The sequence below is a fragment of the Lepidochelys olivacea genome (genome assembly GCF_965140295.1).
Source record: "Lepidochelys olivacea isolate rLepOli2 genome assembly, chromosome: 1".
Taxonomy (NCBI): Eukaryota; Metazoa; Chordata; order Testudines; family Cheloniidae; genus Lepidochelys; species Lepidochelys olivacea.
In genome coordinates, this window is record NC_140411.1 from 196,918,290 (window position 1) to 196,938,255 (window position 19,966).

The following is a 19,966-nucleotide window of genomic DNA, read 5'->3' on the forward strand; positions in this document are numbered from 1 at the left end:
TACCATTGAGAGATGTGTTCTGTACATATCACCATTTCCTTGGAACAGCTGAATCTTGAGAAGTATTTTCCACAGTTTCCACGTGAGGACTTGTTGTTGACTGGAAACTTCCAGCTATGTGTAATTTCTCCTGCTTCTCTTCTTTCTAGTGCGCACAGCCTGTCCAATCTTGCCTGTCTCCAGCCATGTGGAATGCCAATATGATTTACAAGCTGCCAGGCCTCCTCTTTGACATCCTCTCTCTGTCTCTGGCTCTTTTTGGTAGCCAGTTCCTTTCTTCCTTGAACCTGAGGTACTGATGTTTCCCAAACCTGGCAGTCTGGGAACTCTTCAGTTTCTCAGTAGCATCTCTATTTGCTCCTCCAAACCAAGAATCTTTTCCTCCAGCACAGTCACCACCTTGTACTTCATGCACAGGAAGCTGCTTCTGGTTTCAGGCAGGGGAGAAAAGATGGTATATCCATTGCAGGTCATCATCACTATTCCATCCCTGTCCATCTTGAAATCACATGTAGAGCTGAAACTGGAAGGAAACTCTTTCACACTCCCTCTCTCAGCTTCCTCTGGAGCTCTCCTGCTAGCTACCTCTGTTCACAGTTCTTGATTGCCTCGCAAATGACTTTATATACCAGGTCTCCCGGGTTAGCTTAACTCAACTCAGCTCTGCCCCTCACCATCAGGGAGTGATTATCCACTCAGAGACTTCAAACAGCCAAGCTGATCAAAGCCTGAAGGATCAGAACAAACAGTCCTTATTACTTTGACACTTGTGAGTTACCAGCCATAGCATATGGAGTAGAAATAGTCACATAACGAATAGATATGGAGCTTAAAGCTTATCACACAGTGAAATGGGAGAATAACCTAACAGATGGGAAAACATCTTGAATTCTGAAGATAATAAACTGTTGGGCTGATGAGTCAAGAAAAAAATGAGGAGCATTCACAATAGTGTGATTAAAAGAAAATACTTCACATAGAAGAACTAGAAAAAGATTCATGTAGTATAATAGATTGTAAGTGGCATGTAAAAAACCCAGGTCACGTTGCTATCAGAAATAATTCACTGCACTCAGATTTTCTGCTTTCATCTGTTTAGGTATTTCATATAGTGCTCATCACCCTCATATCAGAGTTCTTTTCGCACAAAAAAATTTAAGAAGTTTATTCAGCTAAGTTAATGTAATGGTATACTGAAAGTGCAACTCTGAAAACTGACTCTAACCCTGCTTTCTGTGTTTGACTGATTTTTAACTGTGCATTTGCTCAGTATACAAGTCAGGTGTTGTTTTTTCCCCATAACTCCTAAGCGCAAACTGAAATCTGAGATTGAAGCTGGGTTCTTCCTTTGTTATATTTCATCACCCCCCATAAAGATTCTGCAGGCCAAATTAGACTCAGTGATGCTTGTGTAACCCTATTACCTTCAATTTGGTTTCCACAGGTATAATTGTTTAGAACTTAAACATAATTGTTTAGTATGGTGTTCCAGAAAACGGAGTAACCAGTTCACTCCCTCTTAGCTGTGCTAGTTTGGCAGGGCTAATAGAAACCAACACTCTTCTCACTTATTTGGGCAAACTCTGTGCTAGTCATTCTTTCTTAACCATCCCCCCTGCAACTGTTGATACGATAGGGGATAGCGGTCTTCCCCCGTGGTAGCAAAGGCATGAGTGCTCGTATTAACTGACTGCTGCCATATTAACTGTTGTGTGGGACCACAGCTCAGAGTTGATCTACATGATGCAGTGGTTAAAACACCATCAGCTTCCAGTGACCTTTCTGCAATGATTGGTGGACCTGCCCTGAAGGTAGATACTGAGGGTGAAAAAAGTGTAATGCAGATGAGGTCACAATGAGCAAATAAGAGGAGTAATTTTATATAGTCAATTTTCAGAGTAGAACTATGTGAGAGAAGGTCATAACAAGAGTAACACTGATGAGTGTTCTTGGAGATGCATTCTAAAGATGGTTGTTCTATCCGGTATGGCCTTAAGGCACATAGGTGTCACATTCTGGGGTGCAATCCAGACCAGTGAGGGGCTATCAGCACCTGCCCTGCAACTTTGGTTGCCTCACAATGCTTTGCTGTTGTAGCTCCCAACCTGGGCCTCTCTGACACCATGCAGGTCATTCCCTGAGTGTCTGTGTACAGCCCTGATCCAACCACTCTGACCCCAGCAGCCTGTCAACAACACACCAGCCACACTCTGGCTCCCAACAGCATTGGTTACTACCTTCAGGATGAGCCCAAAACACTCTCAGTCCCTGATTTTCCCAAAAAGCATTACCCAGACCTTTCCTGGACAGTTCAGATATTGGCGCTTCCTTGCCCCTGTACAGGAGTCAATATGCAATAGTTGACTACTTTAATTGAAGTTACCAAACGATTCAGTTTTAACACAACACTGAATTTTCTGGTAAAAAGACTGAGAATAAACTTGTTTCCTGCAATATTGAACACCTCTGTTCTAGTAAAATGGATTTTTTAGATTATGGTTCCAGAGTGAGGAGTATAGGTACGCATGTGCATGGCTTTTAAGCGTGTGCTCAAGTCCTGTTTAATTAGTGAGCTTAAACAGATACTTAAGTGCTTTCCTGAATAAGTTCTTGAGGCCTTGTCTATGCTAAAAAGTTACGGCGACCCAGTTACATTGTTCAGGGGCATGAAAAATCTGCACCCCAGCACATGATTTAATTGGGGATCAGTCCTGCTTTGAGCAGGGGGTTGGACTAGATGACCTCCTGAGGTCCCTTCCAACCCTGATATTCGTGATTATAGTTCAGTCAACCTAACCCAGTATAGACAGTGTTAGGTCAATGGAAGAATTCTTCCGTTGACCTAGCTACCATGTTAGCTACCATGTCTCGGCGCTGCAGCGTTTCAAGTGTAGTCAAGTCCTGAGTTCATGACGGAAGATAGATTATCTAGCCTTTGTCAGTATCTCATCGTGTGCAAGACTCTTATTTAAGCGCAGATTAGATGAAAACAAAACATAATAAAACAACGTTACAGCTAACTGATCTGTCCTAGCAATTTGGTATTTCACTTCTGCCAGCAGCCTATGCTGGAAAGTGTTTGTCTTTATGTATTCGTTTTAGAGGTGGGGCGGGAATGTTCGTTTATGCATCTGTAACTTGTTTAGGCTCCTGGCCTTCTGTGTGGTCTGAGTTCCAGAGTGCACCAGCACTCCAGGTGCTGCTGCTCTGTGTGCATGTCCCCCAAGTATTCTGTCTTTTCCTTCCAGAATATGGTGTTACAAGTATTACACACATCTGTGTTTTGAATAAAGATGTTGTATAGATATAACTAAAATGTCTGTGTTTATAAATGAGATGAGTTTCAGGAATGGGTTGCAAAACTGAGTATATTAGTAGCACAGACAGGGCCTAATATGAGGATTGAAACCTGGGGAATTGGATTTATCTTTAGATTACAGGGTACATTTGCATTCCTTTTTCTATATTTAGATTAGCCTTTTAAAAGAAAACTACTTAATTTTCAATGGCAATGTGTATTTTGTGAAACAGGCTGAGACAAAAATCAGCTTAATATTTGTCACCTGTGGACATTAAAAAAAACTTATACTAAATGTAATATTGGTTTACATAAATTGAATTTGGTCAAGGGAAACTTATAAATCAAATGAATCAGAAATGATTGTTTTGATGCATCCCGGCTTGAAGATTTTGTTTACTGAAAGCTTAGAAGAACTTATTCAGCTTTATATTGAAGTGTGATTTTAAAATGACCTATGATGTAGTGTGGTAAGTGAAAGATTCAGTCTTCATTGAATAGCTTTTAAAAATAATAAATAGAATCCTAAATGGGATGCTGCGTATAAAATAAACATTTACCAAGAGTAAAACACTATAGTGAACTTTCCATCCCTGCTCCTCTTTTCTGTTTCAGCTACTGCAATAATGTATAATCTAATTTCTTTGTGTCTGTTTTTAAATCTTTTAATAATCTAACTTAAACTGGGTCTCAGTAAAACTTGGAGTAAGAGTGACATTAGAGCAGTTCATTAAATAATGCTGTCCTTGCAAAGTGGGTGTCTGTTAATCAGGAAAAGTGGGGTAATGAGCACTTCTAGCAGATGGCTAATGGCAAGCACCTTCCAATATCAAATGCCTTAATCAAGCAATGAAAGCTGTAATCTTAATGGATCAGGTAAACACTTGTAATATGCTCTTTTTTGTATTGAAGTGCAATGAGAGACAGAATTCACCAGTGACTTCTCCAGGATCCTCTCCGCTTGCACAGAGAAGAAAGCCACTTCCAGAGCCCGGGCAAATTCCCCATATTAGTCTTCCACCGGTGCCTCCCCGTCTGGATCTCATTCAGAAGGGGGTAGCACGGTCACCTTGTGCCAGCCCTACTGGCTCACCAAAGGTAAATCTTATTTTAGTATGTTTCTGTCAAACTGAATGATGAGAGATGATGCTTGTTAGTTTTAAGGTGCATTTTTTTTAAAGATTGGCTAGTGCATTTTTTTAATTTGTTATATCCAAAATATCCCCTAGGCCTTCTACCAAGTCCCTATGTAATTCTAACATGCCAGAATTCACTAAATAAGGGCCTGATCGAAGCCTCCTTTAAATCAGTGGAAATACTTGTTGCCTTCAGTGAACCTTGGATCAGACCTGATGGCCGTCCCCCTATAGGACGTCTTGTAGAATCAGCTAATGACACACAAACATGATTTCTTACTATGTCAGTGTCACACAGGATTAGCTCCAAGCTTATATTTCTCTGTTTTGATGGCAATGTTACACATGATTAGCCCCATGATTATATTTCACAATTTTAAAACCATGGTATTGACCTACTCTGATGAAACAAGTCCCTGTAATAGTCCCTGATTAGTAACATTAAACAGCAACTGAAAGTACTCTAAAAAGTACATTTAAAAGGTCATTATCTGCATTAAAATTGCATGCTGTAATCAAATGATGATTTACACAATGTCCTAGCAAGAAAAAATTATGCAAATATCTTGCTATCAAAAACTTAAGGTATGATAAATTAGGATCCATGTTTCAAGTGGATTTAGAAAAGGAAATAATAAATTGTACAAAATGAATACATACAGTTTGTGTATGAAGAAAACTGGTGATTTAGAACAGTTTTAAAAATTATTTACTTGAAAGTCTGAAGGAGAACATACATAAAATACTGGATTTAAGTGTCTTGAATTTTCTCTATTATGAGAGAACCATTTTATTGTAATTGGTGTACAAATGTAAGAATTAGCTTAAATTTTGAAGGCTTGTTTTGAAATCTGTATTTGTATGTTTGTGTGCATGGTAGTCCAATGATAAACACGCTATTTCTTTTATCAGCATTTTGCCTTTACACTTGACACTCAGCTTTCTTTTGAAATTAAATTTAATTCTAGCAGCATAATACTTAGCCAAAACAAATGAGGTATATAAAAATGTTTCCTCATCCCTATCATTTTTAGCTCCAGTTTAAGCTAAATGACAGAGTTAATTAAAGAGGCTATGGTCTTACAGCTAATGCTCAAATTCACTCAGTAGCACAAACTTCGAGTAGTGGCCCTATGAGCTCCACTTCAGGTGTATATATGCTCTCAAGCCCTTGTTCGGAGATTTTAGTTAGCAGTGTCCATTCAACCCATGCATGTGTCCTATACCTCCTTGTGCTGGTTACTGAGGCTATATAGGGTTGTAAGGATGAACCATCCTCAGTTCCTTCTCAACTGCTTTGGCCTGAGATGCAGCCCTAGCGTGTCCGCCTTGAGCACTTCTCAGTTTTTCTAATATTCCTATAGTGGTTACAATTGTCTTTATATTTATATATAGTTATGTTATAGTTAGCTAGATAAGCTGAGAGAAGATTTTTTTCCTGGCAGGGCATGCCTGGCTTGTCAGGTTTCAAATGTTGCCTTTCTTTCCGAGAGTCTATACCTCTTTAACATGTCCGTTGCTTGGGGGAGTCTCCTAGATGTGCAGCTTCTGCCTGGCCTTCAAGTCCAGGGTAAGGAAAAACATGGAGATTGCTCCCTTTGGCCAGCTTCTGAGTCACATCAAGAGCCCCCCTTGCCCCCCCGTACATCTGTCTCCTGACAGATCCAGTGCCTCTTCTACATCGGCACAGACTTCCCCTAAGAAAGGTGAGACTTTGGAGGCTTCAGGGAAGACTTCCAAAAAGAGGAGCACGGACAGGCTCTTTAAGGAGCCAGCTCAGAAGAAGTCAAGGTTCCTCGAGAGATCTACAGTCTCTGAAGGCTTAATCTCTCAACTTGGTACTGTTAAGTTTAAGGACACCCCTCTGGTATGACCGGGGCAGTAAAATCCCAGAGCATGAGGAGAGAGATGGCGCCGTTAGGGCCTTGGTATCTTTTACCAGCAAGGAGGGCAAGCATAGACACTCAGAACTGGCACCATTGAGTCCAGCCAAATGTCAGTACCTATGCATTCAGCTCAGTTGTCTGTACCCAGGCATTTAGCACCCTCTGCACCGAGCAAGAAATGGCACTAGACACCATCAGTGCCTGCTTTGGTATGTCCACTATTGGCTGTACCATCAGCTTTGGTGACTGGCCTTGGCTTCCGAATCAGTGCCGATCCCCTATTTGGTACTGCAGGAGTTCAGACGTACTAAGGACCTCCTGATAATGCATGAACCCACTCCTGGGTACTGAGTGTCTTTCGATACTGAGACCTGGAGCCCTGGACTACCTCATCTGGTACCACAGGACTCTCCACTGTTTTCTGTGCGTGCTCCTTCTTTAGATGAGGTGGAGGAGGATGAAGGAGACTTCCAGTTAATATCCTCTATTTCTTTTGAGGATTCTCCAACATATCCCTTCAGGAATCCATCAGGCTTATTACCAAGGGTGGTGAAACCAACCCTGCATGCCACTTCCACTTCTATATGGGTCCCCGCAATGGCTACACTGGTATTCAGTTACCTTATGAGTTCTCCATTTGAACTAATGGCAACTTGTTCTCTGTTGCATTTATCTATGAAGACAGCCTTTTTAGTAGCAAGCCCATACAGTTAGGGAGATTGGAGCCTTGATGGCAAATCCCACCCTTTTTATGGTCCACACACTAAATTCTTACCCAAGATTCTATTGGAGTTCCACTTTAATCCTTTCATCTACCATTGGTTTTCCCAAAACCACGTAGTTCTCTACAGGAATCCTGTTTACGTATTAGAAGGGCATTAGTCTTCTACTCAGATAGGATCAAGCCATTTAGGAAGTCACCTAGGCTTTTAACTTCCTTCACAGATAGATCCATGGGGTCCTCAATCTGTACTATCAAGATGGATATCTGGATCTATTGTCACTTGGTATGATGCTGAGTATTCATTCCCCACCCCCAAAGAGAGAGAGCACATTCAACCAGATTGGCCACCCCTGCCGTGGTGGTGGGGGGAAGGGACTGCAAACTTACTGGCCCTCCAAGTCACATACGACAATCTTCAGAAGTTTGGGAGCTGGGGGTTGGGGCTTCAGCCCCACTCCAGCTGAAGCGCCGAGCTCTGGCAGGTGCACCCCGCAGGGCAGAAGTCCCGAGACTCCCCCTCGCCCCTGCAGGGCAGAAATCCCTACCGCACCACCCCTTTGAAGAGCTTGGGACCTCTGCCTTGCCCCTCCCCCCACCACTCTCCTCCCCAGTCTGATAGGTGGGAAGGAGGCCGGGGCTGCTAGGGAGCTCCCCAAGCCACACTTTAATGGGAAAAAAAACTGCATGTGGCTCACAAGCCAGTATGGCCACCCCTGCCCTATGGCATTACTGAAGAATGAACCAGTATCTGAAATATGTAGGGCCACTACATGGGCTTCAGTATATACTTTTTCAAATCATTACTCCCTGATCCATGCTGTCACTTCTGATGCAGCACTTAGTTCTGCAGTTCTGCACTCTATTGTGAAGTTCCCTCCTCCATCTGTGGTTACTGTTCAGAAGTCACCTGAAGTGGAACACCCATAAAGACACTATTCAAAGAAGAAGAGGTTACTCATTTTGTGCAATAATTGTTCTTGAGATGTGTCCCCCTGTGGGTTCGCCACTACCTGTCCTACTTCCCCTCTGCTTCGGACTTTTCTTTAGGGGATGTTTAAGTGGAGAAGGAACTAAGGGCAATTTGCCTATGCACCCCTAGGGTATTCGTCACAAGGAGGCATAGGGCCCATGCATGGACTGAACGGACTCTAACTGAAAATCTCTGATCCAAGGGCTCGAGAGGTGCATGCACCCCTGACGCAGAGTAACCTCTCTTTAGTGTAGTACAAAGGGAAAGAGACACACTACTCCTTCTTTTTGGAGTATATATTGAATTCTTTGCACCCCACACTGAAAATGCACTTTTCAGTATTGTATATAGTCCACTGTTTTTCTGTGAAATCCAAAAAAATTCAGCTACGTCAGCCAAATACCACTATTTAGTAGAAAATTACATTTTGTTAAAAACTTGGCAGTAAAGCTGGTTGGAAAAAAAAAAGTTGACTTTTAGTTGAAAAACAAAAACCCAAACACTGAATTTCCAATTTTGCAACAAAAAGTTGGAATTTTTCACAGAGAGACACTTTCCACAAAAACATATTTTTAGTTAAAAACCCAATTTTCCTGGAAAAACAATTTTGACAGAAATTTTTCGACCAGCTCTACCTTGTAGCCTTCTTGAAAAAGTTCATCACTGATTTTTTTTTTCATTAAGTAGAAGCTAGATTTAGTCACTTTTACTCACGTTGCATAGCACCTTAGAAGTAGTTCCACTTATTTCTGTGGGGTCTACTAGTGGAATAAGTTAGTATTTAGTGTGATAGACTGTTGCCCTTGAAATTCATTGAGGGAGTACCTGCAGAGTAAGGCTAACTGTAGTGCTTTCTTCCTTTCAGCAAAATTGTGGGTTATTTTTCTTGTAGTGTTAATATTCATAAATTCCCCAGGAAGAAGGGACCATTATGATCTAGTCTGGCATGCTGTATACAGTAGAACATCAGAGTTATAAACGCATTGGGAATGGAGTTTGTTCGTAACTCTGAACAAAACATCGGTTATTCTTTCAAAAGTTTACAACTGAATATTGACTTAATGCAGCTTTGAAACTACTGTGCAGAAGAAAAATTCTGCTTTCCCTTTATATTTTTAGTAGTTTACATTTAACACATTATTGTACTGTAATTGCGTTTTTTGGGGGTTTTTTGTTTTTGCTGCTACCTGATTGTGTACTTCCGGTTCCAAATGAGGTGTGTGGTTGACTGGTCAGTTCGTAATTCTGGTGTTCATAACTCTGAGGTTCTACTGCAATACAGGCTATAAAACTAACCCAAAATTATTCCTAGAGCATATCTTTCAGAAAAACAGTTCAGCCTTGCAAAATGCTATACCGTCCAGGCACAAAATTTGCCTACCTTTTACCATGATGATTAATAGTAATGATTTCGGGGGTGGTGGACACCTCAGATGATTTGATGAGCATAATTTTGCAAGGTGGTGGTAATAATTTAATTCTTATGAAAATCCAGTTTTTTTCTCATATACTACTTTTATAGGAGCTTTGTAACTCCATAGATATATTCCTTTGATCACTAAGTTTCCTGCTTTTTAAAATATACTTGGGTTCATTATTTTTGCGAACAATTTTAAAATATATTTTATTTAATTTCTGATGCTGTTCAAATCTGAACAAGAAAATGCTCTGACAGAGGAAATGTACTGTGTGTGAACTGCAAGCACAAATATACAGTGAGCATGTTACCTGAGTGTGACTTGAACAAGTTTGTTCTAGTAATAGATGGCATGTGTCAAGGTTCCTTCCCCACTCTGAACTCTAGGGTACAGATGTGGGGACCTGCATGAAAAACCCCCTATGCTTATTTTTACCAGCTTAGGTTAAAACTTCCGCAAGGTACAAACTATTTTACCTTTTGCCCTTGGACTTTATTGCTGCCACCACCACGGTCTAACAAATATATAACAGGGAAAGAGCCCGCTTGGAAACATCTCTTCCCCCCACATCTTTCTCCCTGATTGAAAAAGCAATCAGGTTCTTAAAAGAAGAATTTTAATTGAAGAAAAAGTAAAAGAATCACCTCTGTAAAATCAGGATGGTAAATACCTTACAGGGTAATCAGATTCAAAACATAGAGAATCCCACTAGGCAAAACCTCAAGTTACAAAAAGACACAAAAATAGGAATATACATTCCATTCAGCACAACTTATTTTATCAGCCATTTAAACAAAACAGAATCTAATGCATAACTAGATTGCTTATTAGCCCTTTACAGGGGTTCTAACCTGCATTCCTGCTCTGGTCCCGGCAAAAACAACACACAGAGAACCCTTTGTTTCCCCCGCCCCTCCAGCTTTGAAAGTATATGGTCTCCTCATTGGTTCATTTTGGTTAGGTGCCAGCGAGGTTATCTTTAGCTTCTTAACCCTTTACAGGTGAAAGGGTTTTTTCCTCTGGCCAGGAGGGATTTAAAGGTGGTTAACCTTCCCTTTATATTTATGACAGCATGTAAAGAGCAGAGTTGACCGTAGGTGCATATGCGTTCTAAACAAAAATGGGACTTGTCCATTCTGCCTCCTGGTCCCTAACCGCTGCTGCTCCATGCTCCTTCCCTCCCTCACCACCCAGTCCATTTTACGGTATTATTCCCCACTCCAAAAATGCTGTTTTCTGCAAAAGACATTTTGAGTTCCCAAATATGTCTCCGAATCCTTTGCATGACCTGTAGCAGTGCTTCAAAGGAGATATTGTGGAAGCCAGAGCAAAGGAGGATTCTGGAGAAGTTTAATCACCTAGAGATACCAGCCCTTCTCCTCCCTCCCCCCGGCAGAAAGAGGAACATGTTTTCTGAAGAGAGAGTTTCTGATCAAGAACCCCACTGCTGGAGAAGAAGGGGGTTGGGATTGGCATCCCAACACTATTATAATGCCATCTTAATATCTCGCATCTTAGACAAATGCCTGCTTAGCCTATACCTGAAGTTTTCCCTTAGACAAAAAAGGTAAAGCGGTACGTTTTCATGAGTTGTGCATCCGTAGACTTAATTTATTTTAATTTCTGGTTTTGTTTAGTCTTCTCCATGTATGGTGAGGAAACAAGATAAACCCCTCCCAGCACCACCACCTCCCTTGCGAGATCCTCCTCCACCTCCACCTGAGAGACCCCCTCCAATCCCGCTGGACAACAGGATAAGTAGACATTTGCATCATCCTGAAAGTGTGCCTTCCAGAGACCAGCCTGTGCCACTTGAAGCCTGGTGCCCCAGAGATGTGTTTGGGACAAATCCATTAATAGGATGTCGAATCCTAAATGACAATTCCCCCAAACCAGGACTCACTGCAAGTTTGAATATAAATGGAAGGCACAACCGAATGGGTTCTGACCCAGTATTTATGAGAAAACATAGACGCCATGATTTGCCTTTAGAAGGTGCCAAGGTAAGCAATGCGTGGCACAGAGCGTGAAGCCTAATTTTATGTGTTAATCCAATGCGAAGATCTCATGTTGGTTAGAGTGCCATTTTATGTTGGCTGATGTCGATCTGCTTCATTTGAAGCTTTCCTGTCTATACTTAATAGGCTGTAAATAAGAGAGGCTTGTTAAATTCTGTAATTTAAAGCAGCAGTAAATGAGGTTCAGAGTTAGGATTTAATTTTAACTTGAAGCCATCACAAAAATGGCAGTGCAGGAAAAACCGTTCACAAATGATCCAGAGTTGGTGCTGTTACTGACCTCAGTTATATGTTGTCTGGCATTCAGCTTTGGAAATACCATATTAAAGTTACACATACGTTTATTGATAAGTGCTCCAGTCTTAGATGAGTTGCGGACTCTGTAACCACAGCAAACCACGAAATGTGAAAATAATAAATGCACATGTCATAGCTTATACATTTAAAAAAATTTAGAACAAATTATCAGATACTTTGTATATGGGTGTGTGTGTGTGTGTGTATACATATAAATCGAATGTATAAATTGCCTTTTTTAACAGTAAAAAGAGCACATTTACATTGTGATTAAAAAATCCACAGCATCAAGTATCTGAGCCTGGGTCAACTGACTTGGGCTTGCAGCACTGGGGCTGTCCCCCTACAAAATTGCAGTGTATGTACTTGGACTGGAGACCAAGCTCCGAGAGCCTCCCCTATCGTAAGGTCTCAGAGCCCAGGCTCCACCCTGAGCCCGAACATCTGTACTGCAATTGTATAGTCCTGCAGCCTGCTACCCGCAAGCCTGAGTCAACTGGTTCAGGCCAGCTGCCGCCGTGCCACAGGTATTTCGTCACAGTGTAGACATACCCAAAGTGCCCTTAGTCACAACCTCATGCGCTGCAATTCTCAATTTGATATCACTCCTGTAAACCTCACTGAAGGAAAGCCATAAGGTTGCAGTATTAGGATAACTAGAATTGAGCTATGCTTGTATCTCTGCTCATTCTTGTTGCAGTTAATTGCAATAACATCCATTTTGGCAGCTGGATCTTTGTCTGGTTCTCTGTACTCCTTCTGTGGCCTTCCACAGGGAGATAGAGGGCACCTGCTGTTGGAGCTGCAGTAACCAGCAGTGGCTGGTAAGGCAGACATGGGTAGCTTGGAGATAGTAATTTTTTATGTGAAGGAGCCAGCCTCAGAGGATGCCTCATCGGCCCTCTATAGTGAAGGGGATTGGAAGATGGAGGGTGATGCCATTTACAACTTCCCTTCGAGGCCCTGGGCTGCTCTGGCTTTCTTGTGGCCCGACGGAGGGAGAGGCTAGTGTGATTCTCTCCTGAGTAGTATGGTGTGGCATGGGCAACTTCCCCTGTCCACAAAACTAGCAGAGCTCCCTTTCCATACACTAGGTGCAGGAGGGACTGGCTTTGGCTTTATGCTGCTTCTCCCTGGGCTGTCTGCCATACTAGGATCAAGAAGAAAGGGAATCAAGTGGCTAAGCCCAATCCACAGAGTGTGGCATGAATCTGTTCAAATTATTTCTAGCTCCACAAGCAGTTTGAGCCAGTGAGTTCTGCCTCCAAAATTGCAAGTAGGCTCAAGATCCATTATAGGAACTCTGGAAAATTACATATAATATGTCCAAATAAATGTGATTAATTTTGAAAATGGAACAAACTTCTAATGCTGCTTTTTAGTACTAGAGTCCTGATGCTGAAAGCTATGGAATTGGTGGGTGAGGCAGAGCCATGTTATAGCTGACATTCTGATGTGATCAAAAATCGCTTTAGAAAAAGTACACAAAGCAATGAAAATCTAGTGAGATCTCTGCTGATATCTTAATGAATCTTAACAGGAAACAATATCCAGCACAGTTGTTAAGTTGGAGAATGTGCTTCTATTTTAACTACCTTTCACTGTCTTACAAGCTTCATAAAAGAAATGATGCATGTTTACTGTACTGTTCGCATCGTTCCTGAGAACAGTTATGTATAGGGCCATCTAAAGGCCAGTAGCTGGTATTGGAGGTTTCAGAGTAGAAGCCGTGTTAGTCTGTATCTGCAAAAAGAACAGGAGTACTTGTGGCACCTTAGAGACTAACAAATTTATTAGAGCATAAGCTTTCGTGGGCTACAGCCCACTTCATCAGATGCATAGAATGGAACGTATAGATAAGTTGGAAGTTACTATACAAACTGTGAGAGGCTAATTAGTTAAGATGCGCTGTTATCAGCAGGAGAAAAATACTTTTGTAGTGATGATCAAGATGCCCCATTTAGACAGTTGACAAGAAGGTGTGAGGATACTTAACATGGGGAAATAGATTCAATATGAGTAATGACCAAGCCACTCCCAGTCTCTGTTCAAACCCAGGTTAATGGTATCTAGTTTGCATATTAATTCAAGCTCAGCAGTTTCTCATTGGAGTCTGTTTTTGAAGCTTTTCTGTTGCAAAATTGTCACCCTTAAATCTTTTACTGAGTGGCCAGAGAGGTTGAAGTATTCTTCTACCAGTTTTTGAATGTTACGATTCCTGATGTCAGATTTGTGTCCATTTATTCTTTTGCGTAGAGACTGTGGGAACAGAGTCTGGGAGTGGCTGGGTCATTACACATATTGAATCTATTTCCTTACGTTAAGTATCCTCACACCTTCTTGTCAACTGTCTAAATGGACTACCTTGATTATCACTACAAAAGTTTTTTCTCCTGCTGATAATAGCTCATCTTAACTAATTAGCCTCTCACTGTTTCTATGGTAACTTCCAACTTATCTCTGTGTGTATGTGTATATATATGTGTGTGTGTGTGTGTGTCTTACTATATGTTCCATTGTATGCATCCGATGAAGTGGGCTGTAGCCCACAAAAGCTTATGCTCTAATAAATTTGTTAGTCTCTAAGGTGCTGCAGGTACTCCTGGTATTGGAGGTAGAAGGTCAGATACAGTTTGCTTCTTATCTAAGAGTAAACATCCCATATTAGAGCTGTTCTTCTACATTAGTAATGATTGAATTTTAATTTTCTTGTTCCAGTGTGATTGTAAGTCTTGTCCTCTATAGTGGTTTGATGTAAGGTTATATTTAGATGTCTCAAAATAATAGAGTATCTCTTCCATAAGGGTCAAATGTTGCCCTCAGATGCATGTCCATGACTCCTATTGACTCCTGTGGCAAACTTGCATTCACACAAGTCAGCAAAAACTATTTTTGGTAATATACTTTCAGTGAATATAGAACATCAGACAGAGCCTTAGGGATTTACCCAGTTGCCTGCTATTACAAGGTACCTAAAGCAAAAATATAGCATCTCTGTGGCCAACATCAATGTGGAGCACATCATAAAACTTGTCAGAAGTCCAAGTTTGTGTTACACAAGTATCATTGTGGTTGTGTCTCATAAAATACAGCTTTCACAAAAGGTGCAGTTGCATCCTTCAGGAAAATGAATACATTATGCAGAGTTTTCGTTCACTGGAAGAGTAGGATATGGTTTTCAGCCATTAGGCCTTGATTTGTGCATGTGGAAAATTATGTGGGTGCTTTCATGCATCTGTGCTACTGGGTTTTACACGTGCAAATTCTAATCATGGTGCATGTCAATGTTAGAATTTTTAATGTATACATTGCAAATGTTTGCACCTGTAAAATGCAGAGGCATGTATGTATGCACAGTTTTGCACACGAATAAGTTCAGAACCAGCACTTAATAAATTATGTGGAGGACTGGCTTAAAATTTGTCCCTTAAGCAATGTCTTTTTTTTATTTTGTATCTGTGTACTGTTCCATTATTGTTGTCACACATCAGCAAACCACTCTCAAATAAAAGTGGATTAAAATGAACAATTCACATGGGAAAATTCTTTGCCAAAGGTGAATGTTGGTATCAAACAAACAAAAAACCCCACCCTCAAGGGATTTCTTAGCATCCTCCTTCTATGAGGACATTACAGTTGATTTGTAAAGTGACATTAGGAATTTGAGGCTTAATGAAGTTTTCTCATTTGCTCTTAATGTGTTATACCTATATCAGTAATGCACAGTTTTGACACTTCCCCTTATTTTTAGTCTCTAAACTCAGTTTAAGACAAAAATGACAAACTAGGTACACTGCATTCCCAAAATACAATGCTTTGGTAATTATTAAATTGGTCAATTATTACACTTGGCCTTGTAGTTATTGCCAATATAACTGGAAAAGTTTCAGAGTAACAGCCGTGTTAATCTGTATTCGCAAAAAGAAAAGGAGTACTTGTGGCACCTTAGAGACTAACCAATTTATTTGAGCATAAGCTTTCGTGAGCTACAGCTCACTTCATCGGATGCATACTGTGGAAAGTATAGAAGATCTTATTATACACACAAAGCATGAAAAAATGGGTGTTTACCACTACAAAAGGTTTTCTCTCCCCCCACCCCACTCTCCTGCTGGTAATAGCTTATCTAAAGTGATCACTCTCCTTACAATGTGTTTGATAATCAAGTGGGCCATTTCCAGCACAAATCCAGGGTTTAACAAGAACGTCTTGGGGGCGGGCGGGGAGGGGGGTTGGTATCGCAGAGCTTGGCTGTAGACAATGGATCGTGTGGTGTGGTCAGGGTGAAAGCTGGAGGCATGTAGGTAGGAATAGCGGTCAGTAGGTTAGTAGCCTTCACCACACGATCCACTGTCTACAGCCAAGCTCTGTGATACAACCGCATTTGCTCCAACCCCTCAAACAGAGACAAACACCTACAAGATCTCTATCAAGCATTCTTACAACTACAGTACCCACCTGCGGAAGTGAAGAAACAGATTGATAGAGCCAGAAGAGTTCCCAGAATCACCTACTACAGGACAGGCCTAACAAAGAAAATAACAGAACGCCACTAGCCGTCACTTTCAGCCCCCAACTAAAACCCCTCCAACGCATTATTAAGGATCTACAACCTATCCTGAAGGATGACCCAACACTCTCACAAATCTTGGGAGACATGCCAGTCCTTGCCTACAGACAGCCCCCCAACCTGAAGCAAATACTCACCAGCAACCACATACCACACAACAGAACCACTAACCCAGGAACCTATCCTTGCAACAAAGCCTGTTGCCAACTGTGCCCACATATCTATTCAGGGGACACCATCACAGGGCCTAATAACATCAGCCACACTATTAGAGGCTCGTTCACCTGCACATCCACCAATGTGATATATGCCATCATGTGCCAGCAATGCCCCTCTGCCATGTACATTGGTCAAACTGGACAGTCTCTGCGTAAAAGAATAAATGGACACAAATCAGATGTCAAGAATTATAACATTCATAAACCAGTCGGAGAACACTTCAATCTCTCTGGTCATGCGATTACAGACACGAAAGTTGCGATATTACAACAAAAAAACTTCAAAACCAGACTCCAGCAAGAGACTGTTGAATTGGAATTCATTTGCAAATTGGATACAATTAACTTAGGCTTGAATAGAGACTGGGAGTGGCTAAGTCATTATGCAAGGTAACCTATTTCCCCTTGTTTTTTCCTACCCCCTCCCCCCCGGTCCCCCCAGACGTTCTTGTTAAACCCTGGGTTTGTGCTGGAAATGGCCCACCTTGATTATCATACACATTGTAAGGAGAGTGATCACTTTAGATAAGCTATTACCAGCAGGAGAGTGGGGTGGGGGGAGAGAAAACCTTTTGTAGTGGTAAACACCCATTTTTTCATGCTTTGTGTGTATAAAAAGATTTTCTGTACTTTCCACAGTATGCATCCGATGAAGTGAGCTGTAGCTCACGAAAGCTTATGCTCAAATAAATTTGTTAGTCTCTAAGGTACCACAAGTACTCCTTTTTCTTTTAACTGGAAAAGTGTGTATCCTAACTTAAATTGGGCCCTCCCTTTTTAGTGTTCAGTTTTGTTTTTTGATTAACGGGTATTTGTGTATTCAGGTTTTTTAGCTTGAATTTCTTGGTCCTTTGACACGTGAGAAGAATACTTTCATGAAAACAGAGTATATCCATTATTTATTTGCTAACTCTGTTTTTAAAACAAGACAAAACAAATAGCTAAAAGCCTATATTGTAGTACTTGAGCAGCTAATTCCAAAGGATGGATTTGAAAATTAAGGTGGTAATAGAGTGCCTTAGAGGGATAAAGAGAACTTGCATAATTTTCCAGTAATTACTGGAGATCACCTTTAACACTGTAAAATAGAGAACTTCTCAAGTACTTAAAATTACTAATTTGAGACTTTCTCCAATGAAGACTGTTTTGAATTACTCCATTTGCTTTTCAAGCAGGTGAAAAAATGTTGTATTTTTAATTAGGAAAATATTATTTCTGAGGAGTTGGTTTTCATCCGCTGTATACGCCTGAAAACTGTAGGTTCTAAAATTAGGCATCAAGGCAATGAACATGCCCTTTGTCAGAGTGGAATGTTCGACTTCTCTACTGATATCAGAGACTACCTTTTTCATGTGAGTTAAGTGTTTTTAATGCCCCTGGGGCTTAAAATCTATTGCCTGAACATTGTATAGCTTTGCCTTTTAAAACTGAAAAATTACCATTTTTGTATTTTCAGTATTCTTTATTTGCAGGAAGGCACACAAGTTGAAGATATTGATTGCTAGCACGTGTTGCTACATTTTTGGCTATCAAATGTGAAGCAAAAGTATTGTAACATAAAAATATTAAAAAACATATTTAAAATTAAACATATAGCTTTGAGATTTGACTGACAGCCCTATCCTAAGGCTATTGGGGTGAGTGGGCTTTGTATCTTGCCCTAAAACCTTTTTACTCTTAACGATCTGCACCTGGTTTTCATGAAAACTGAGAAATCTTTTCCATAAGTAGAAGACGATGATTTAAAGCTGTCCAGCTATAATTTTTAAGACATTAGATAGCTGTGGCCTTTGCAATGACCTAAGAAAAATATTCCTGATTCTACTGTAATCAGTTTTATCAAGAGGTTCAGTAGTGATTCTTAGACCAGTCTAACTCTGAGCTGCTCTACTGTAACTTAACTTTCTTTTACTTGGAAAATATATAACTTGTATTATGAAGAGAGAGGAATGATTTGTGATTTAACTCACTACAGTTGAAAGACGTGGGTTGCCTCTTCTGTCTGTTTGCTGTGTGACTTTGGGCAAGCTGCTTAACCTCTGTCTCTATTTCGTAAAGTGGATATTATACATACTTCAAAGGGGTGAGGTGGGAATTTAATAAGTGCTGGTAAATTGCTTTGACGTGATCCAGTGACAGGAGCTCTAGAAGTCCATGATATTGTTTACAGAGTGACTGTTTTCCCATCCAAATTCACATAGAGAAAGCACCAACCCTTACATCCAGCTAGACTCTTGTTGAAAGCCCTTTAATTTGAGTCATATTTTAAGAGTATTGGGTTTACATTTACAGTTCCGATTATAGCTTTGTAGTAATGTTGCATGAGTCCAGTCTCATGGCTAGTAGAGGTGTCATGTTACTCAATCTGAGTAGCCAACCAATATGAAAATGCCATGCCATTGAGCTCTGGAGAGGCCTTATATTAGCCCTTTCACCAGTTGGCATCTAAATTGTCATCTTTAGGTTTCTGGCTTACCCCATCTCTATGAACAAGGCCATTCACACCTCTGCATTGCTGTTTAAGTCTGTCTGCCAGTTCTCAAAGTTAACATTGCATGAGTTTTAATACTTGATTAATGTTTCAATCTTTATGTATAATTTAATGGAAGCTAAGATTTAGGAGCACAAGTCTGCAGCAAGTGTTTACGTTGTGTCCATCAGTTCAGGCTTCAAACTCCTGGGGGATGGGCGAGTAGATCTTTTTGAACTTGTAAAACGGTACACTCCTGTGATGCTATATAAGTAACAATATCCGAGTAACATTTCTGTCCATTTTTCAGGAATTTTCAAATGGCCATCTAGGAAATGAAGAATATGATGTCCCTCCTCGACTTTCACCCCCTCTCACAGCTGCCTCCATCCTCCCTAGTATGAAGTAAGTCATCTTTGTCTGGTGTTTTATTATAAAAGAAATGCATTAATTACATAGATAATTGCACTGATTCTGAGCCACTGTAAAAAAGAGCATTAACGAAGTTCTCCTGGTGGATGTGTTTCCCATGAACTTGAATGGGGTTTTTCAAAGGTAAATTGTGTTGACTAGGTGGGAGTAATTGTAGTGCTAATTTAACACATCACACATTTTTATAGTAAAATGGCATGAATTCTGGTAGGCATTGTGTATAGGCTCCTAGCAGTGGGAGTGCAGAATAGAAGTTAGCCGTTCCTATTTCAGTTCCCCTCCTAAGCCCATGGAGAAGCTACTCAAAGCTGTTCATTAGAGGAGATATAGGACAATGTCTAGAGGTAGAGAGTGTGGTGTGTGTGTGCGTGCGTGTGCACGTATCATTCCCAACCCAGCAATGGTGTTTATATTTTCCGTGCTTATTCCTGCATCTAATGCTTTACCTGCAGTTCCTGCTGGCCAGATGATGATCCCACAGTATGGCCATTGTTGCAGAGTACAGCATGGGCACCCATTTAGTTGGGAT

The 19,966-nt window shown here is 40.8% G+C and overlaps 1 protein-coding gene across 1 annotated transcript in view; it reads left to right on the plus strand.

Moving 5' to 3' along the window:
- Positions 1-19,966, plus strand: part of CBLB (Cbl proto-oncogene B) — a 201,552-nt gene that overhangs the window by 148,157 nt on the left and 33,429 nt on the right. The window contains exons 11-13 of the mRNA XM_084612705.1: positions 4,211-4,396; positions 11,070-11,435; positions 19,316-19,410. Of these exons, the coding sequence (XP_084468831.1) occupies positions 4,211-4,396; positions 11,070-11,435; positions 19,316-19,410 (647 nt within the window). The remainder of the gene's footprint in view (positions 1-4,210; positions 4,397-11,069; positions 11,436-19,315; positions 19,411-19,966) is intronic.